Source organism: Sprattus sprattus (assembly GCF_963457725.1).
Source record: "Sprattus sprattus genome assembly, chromosome: 19".
Classification (NCBI taxonomy): Eukaryota; Metazoa; Chordata; class Actinopteri; order Clupeiformes; family Clupeidae; genus Sprattus; species Sprattus sprattus.
In genome coordinates, this window is record NC_137917.1 from 22,821,732 (window position 1) to 22,826,731 (window position 5,000).

At 42.1% G+C, this 5,000-nt stretch overlaps 1 protein-coding gene across 2 annotated transcripts in view; it reads left to right on the forward strand.

Annotated features, from left to right (window-relative positions):
- The window catches only part of satb1b (SATB homeobox 1b), a 40,293-nt gene that overhangs the window by 17,095 nt on the left and 18,198 nt on the right, over positions 1-5,000 (forward strand). The window contains exons 8-9 of one of the 2 annotated variants that reach the window (XM_080858227.1): positions 3,807-3,878; positions 4,359-4,514. In XM_080858227.1, coding sequence (XP_080714353.1) covers positions 3,807-3,878; positions 4,359-4,514 — 228 coding nt within the window. The remainder of the gene's footprint in view (positions 1-3,806; positions 3,879-4,358; positions 4,515-5,000) is intronic. The other variant, XM_080858228.1, reaches the window with a different exon arrangement.

The window sequence follows — 5,000 nt, forward strand, 5'->3', positions numbered from 1 at the left end:
CCACAACAAATCATGTTCGCAACACTCACTTTTGTACATCAAAATCTGTACCGATACACCCACAACGTCAGGGTACAGGCGGACATGGTTCTGATACTCACTGAAGAGAAGGGTAATGCTATAGGAATCCTTACAATCAGTTTGAGACTGTTTAAATGTCAAAGTCTAATTTATCTTGAAAACACCAGTGAACTTTTTAACTAGCTACATGAGAAAATGAAATGGTTTCCATGGCGTTCTGTCACCTCAACACCTACGAGCTAATCAAATATATTGTCCATGACTAGCTCAATTATGCTATCCTGTAAGTCAGGCTAACGGTGCAAACCCATGACAGCGACGCGATCAAATTCCATCGCTTTGAGTGGGCGTGGTGTAGCGTGTGGAAATTAGCCTGACGATGTCATACTCATAATTCTAGTCAGAATATGAGTCTGAGACCGGACCACTGGGCTGTGATTATGGGGCGTGTTTCAACGAACCAGGAAAGAAAATTCCTCTTCGCTGAATTGGATACCTAGAACCAATCAGAGCAACGTAGTATTATTACCATCTGATAGATTAAACTTTTACCTGATCCCGTAGGAAGGACGGCAAAAACATCTTTTCAATCGACAAATGCCTTGATCGCGTTTCTCTGTTCCTCTTTCAAAATGAATGCGCTGTCAATATCTGTTGAGACGTTACTTAATTAGCACTCAAGGCTAGAAGCTACCATTAGTTCTAATGTTCTTTTTGTCTACGCTGTTAGCATAACCTTTCAATAATGGTCTAGAGTGCATAAATTAAGACCTACAATCCTAGGCAACATTGGTGTTGCGTATACACAACTAACCGAGTCAATGTAGACATAAAAAAAATCGTGTAGATACCTTAAATCATATCAAATATGTCCCACTAAGCTCCCGAGACGGCGCCATCTTTGTTCGATGTATACCGGTAATCTATCTATGTCTGTCCATCAACGTATAAAGCCCGCCCTTACAATTTGAATGGTCAGATCCCTTTTCGGGGCCGTTTAAACCCTCCCAACTAGCTCGACTCCAGACTGAATCTCCCGGACCAAAAATTTTGTGGGCGGAGTTCAGGCTGGTATCCAGGCTATGTGGAAATAGCATACAGTCCTACAATTTCCAAACCGTCAAAGACGACACCAAACAATCTCATTGGCTGCTGCCGGGAAATATCGCTCCTCATTTGCATAAGTTTCAACATGTTCGAATTTTCAACGGACGCGTCGCTCAGATCGCTCATTTACGTCACAATGGATTGGCTCCCATTGAAATGCATTGGGTTTAGAGATCGCGTCGCTCACAACGGTGGCATGGGTTTGCACCGTAAGCCTACTGAGCTATTTGTGATATATAAATTAAGGATATCATAAATAAAACCCCAAAATATCTAGGTATAAACTCTTTACACTAAGGCAGACAACTACAATAATAGTTTATTAAATATAAAATATAAAGTGATTTGAGTAGGAATCATCAATTGTTAGATGTTTTTTTCAATTATATATAGATATATATATATATCTATATATATATATATAGATATATATATATATTATAAGAGAACTTAATTTAAAGCCTTTTTAAAAGACATATTACCACTCTTGTTCGGAAGACTCAGACACTGCAGTGTGAGCAAGTGCTGCTTCCTGGGAGTAACTGAACTATTGTCCATTTCCTCTCCTGGTTTCACAGGAAGAGAAAGCTGTGTGTCTGTTCTGAAAAAAAACCCACCCCTACTTTTAGCGACTAGAACTCCAAACACCCGCTCTGGTACCTCCCCTCACGCCAACTGCCACCCCTCTTTACCTCTCATCCCGTAAATCACCAGTCGCCCCCGAGCTTCAGCAGGGGCTGAGAGATGTGGCAAGCGCTCTCGCTCTCTCCGCGGAAGCCCCACTTAAAGTGCAGTTCAGTGCATCTTTGGTGGAGGGGAGACAAAGCGGCTCTGTGTGTTTGCTCTGCTGAAGAAGGGGCTTTCACTGGGGATAAAGAGACTTGCGGTGCCACTGCTGCCTTGGACAGACAGGGCCCCATCATGCAGAGAGGGGCGAGGAAGAGAAAGAAAGAGAATGAGTGAGAGAGAGAGGGAGAGAGAGAGAGAGAGGAGAGGAGAAGGGGTGAGAGAGAGGGAGAGAGATCGAGAGGAGAGGAGAAAGGGTGAGAGAGAGATAGAGAGGAGAGGAGAGTAGAAGGGGTGAGAGAGAGGGAGAGAGATAGAGAGGAGAGGAGAAAGGGGTGAGAGAGCGAAGAGGATGATGAAGAAAAAAGAAGACAGAGCAAAGAAGCATGAAAAAAAAAGAGTCAGGGTAAAGAAGGAAGAAGATCTCTGTAGGTTTTCCTGTCAGAAAGCGGTGGAGGCGTCAGACCCTGAAAAGGCCTCCGTCTGAAGCAGACAGTCAATCATTCCAGGATGGAGGCATCAGCCATTATTTACACAGCACTCCGTCATGCCCTTGACAGATCCAGCAATTATGCCGTATATAAAGCCATATTGTCAGGGCACTGTATTTACTCTCCGGCTAAAGGCAGAAGGCCAAGCCGCACACTGAGTGCACCATTTGCATGGACCACACCCACTTCCCATGATGCATTTCACCTACCTCCCACGGCCGTTCCCAAGCTCCTAAAACAGGCATTTTGTTAAGGCCAGCGATTCACCTTGGAGAACACATACCTTACATTCCTGTTTGTGTTTTATTTATTAGCTTATTTATTATTCTTTTTTGTTTTACTTTCAAGAAAGAGAGAGAGAGAGAGAGAGAGAGAGAGAGAGAAATGGAACATACAATGCAAGGTGTGATACAGGAGAGCATATTAAGTTCTTGGCTGGAGGACTCTATGCATGCCAGCGCTTCGCTCTGACAGACCCACAGCGTTGGTGTTGTGACGAGCCTGTCCAATAAATCAACCAGGGTGGCAATCATGAAAAGGCTGGGAGGAGTTTAATGGCTGTCATAAAAGCAGATGTGGAGCTATGTTTCCCACATATGTAAATGGAGCATCAGATGACTTGTGCAAGTTTGTGCACGTCACCGCCCCCACCTAGCAACCCCCCCCCCCCCCCCCCCCCCCCACACACACACCCCCTTAACAATTAGATCTGGTCACAAAATAACTTGGTGCAGACACTCGTGCTTTGTAAGCCAATTATACCTTTCGCTGGGAAAATAAATGAGGGGTATTTAGTTTTGTTGAAAATGTGGCAAGGCCTCTTTATGCAAAGGTGTTTTCCTCTAACATGTCAAAGCAAAAGCATGCTTATTACGAGTTCTTTTTTGGAGACCGACGAGGCCCTCCAGTAAGAGGAAAATGGTTTAGGAAAACTTTTTCAGAACCGTTCCCTTCTTTTGAAGTCACCCAGGATTTGGGTGAACTTTATGTGGATTTGTGGTTTGAAATTGGCTATATATATATATATATATATATGTGTGTGTGTGTGTGTGTGTGTGTGTGTGTGTGTATATGTATATGTATATGTATATGTATATGACCTGATATAAAAACTGTGTGTGTGTGTGTGTGTGTGTATATGTATATGTATATGTATATGTATATGTATATATATATATATATGACCTGATATAAAAACTGTGTGTGTGTGTGTGTATATGTATATGTATATGTATATGTATATGTATATGTATATATATATGACCTGATATAAAAACTGTGTGTGTGTGTGTGTGTGTGTGTGTGTGTGTATATGTATATGTATATGTATATGTATATGTATATATATATGACCTGATATAAAAACTGTGTGTGTGTGTGTGTGTGTGTGTTTCCCAACAGCCAAGGAGAGAGGAATGCAACAATGTTAGACCTGAAGACTGGAACCCGAGAATTCCTGTTGGAATCTCCCCTGTGAGTACAGCATTCGGCTGCATGACACATACGGTAAACATTTCCCCTCTCCACAACTCTTCACATCACAGCACCTGTCATTCTAAGTCCCATTTGCTAACATTTACACTGTGTCGTATTTCTGATTGTCACGTTAATAATAGACACTCATCTTCTTTTTTTATGACTATATAACTAATGTTTACCACACCTCACGTCTAGTTTTTGTACTTAGAGACACTCAAATTCTTTTTTTATGACTATATAACAAATGTTTACCACACCTCACGTCTAGTTTTTGTTCTTAGAGACACTCAAATTCTTTTTTTATGATTATGTAACGAATGTTTACCACACCACATGTCTAGTTTTTGTACTTAAAGGAAAGAAATCTTCAATCTTTCAAAATAAAGCAGTCTTACAGTCCCTGGCATATATTTGGCACAAAGGTAACCGGAGGAACTCTTGTGTGTGTTGGTTAAGCGTGCTTATCCCTCACAGGTGAAGTCCTCCCCCCTGCCCATCGAGTGGAACGGGAAGTCGGACAGCTGTGTGCTCAACATCACCTCCTCCATCTACGACGACATCCAGCAGGAGATGAAGCGTGCCAAGGTGTCCCAGGCCATGTTCGCCAAGGTGGCCGCCTCCAAGAGCCAGGCAAGTGCCCGCTAATTCCTTTTTGTCCTCTAGCTTCAATACTCACGCCGCTGAACAAGAGTTTTTCTTCATTAGTAAACATTGTTTACGAGCAAATGATGCCCTTCCCACACAGCACGTTAGTGATCAACATGCTTAAACAACACGGCTGACTCCAAACAGTTTATTTATAAAAAGCACAACAGAAAAAAACAAACTACTAACATTACTTTTGACCTCTCTTACTGTCTGAAGAAAATGAAAAGCAGTGTTTTCTTTAATCAGACAATTGCTCCCTTTTTTCACCGTGCAACAAAACTCACTCCACCCATCCAGCATTAGTTTGCCAAAAACGTATCAAACATTTGCATTAGGCAAACATCAAACGCAGGTCCTCGGACAGATAGAAATTTAATTTAGAGAAGAGGCTCATTGGTAAACTGTCAGGCCTCTCCTTGTGAGGTAATTTACTGCTATAATGACACATGTCTTCTTTATTGTGGGTAG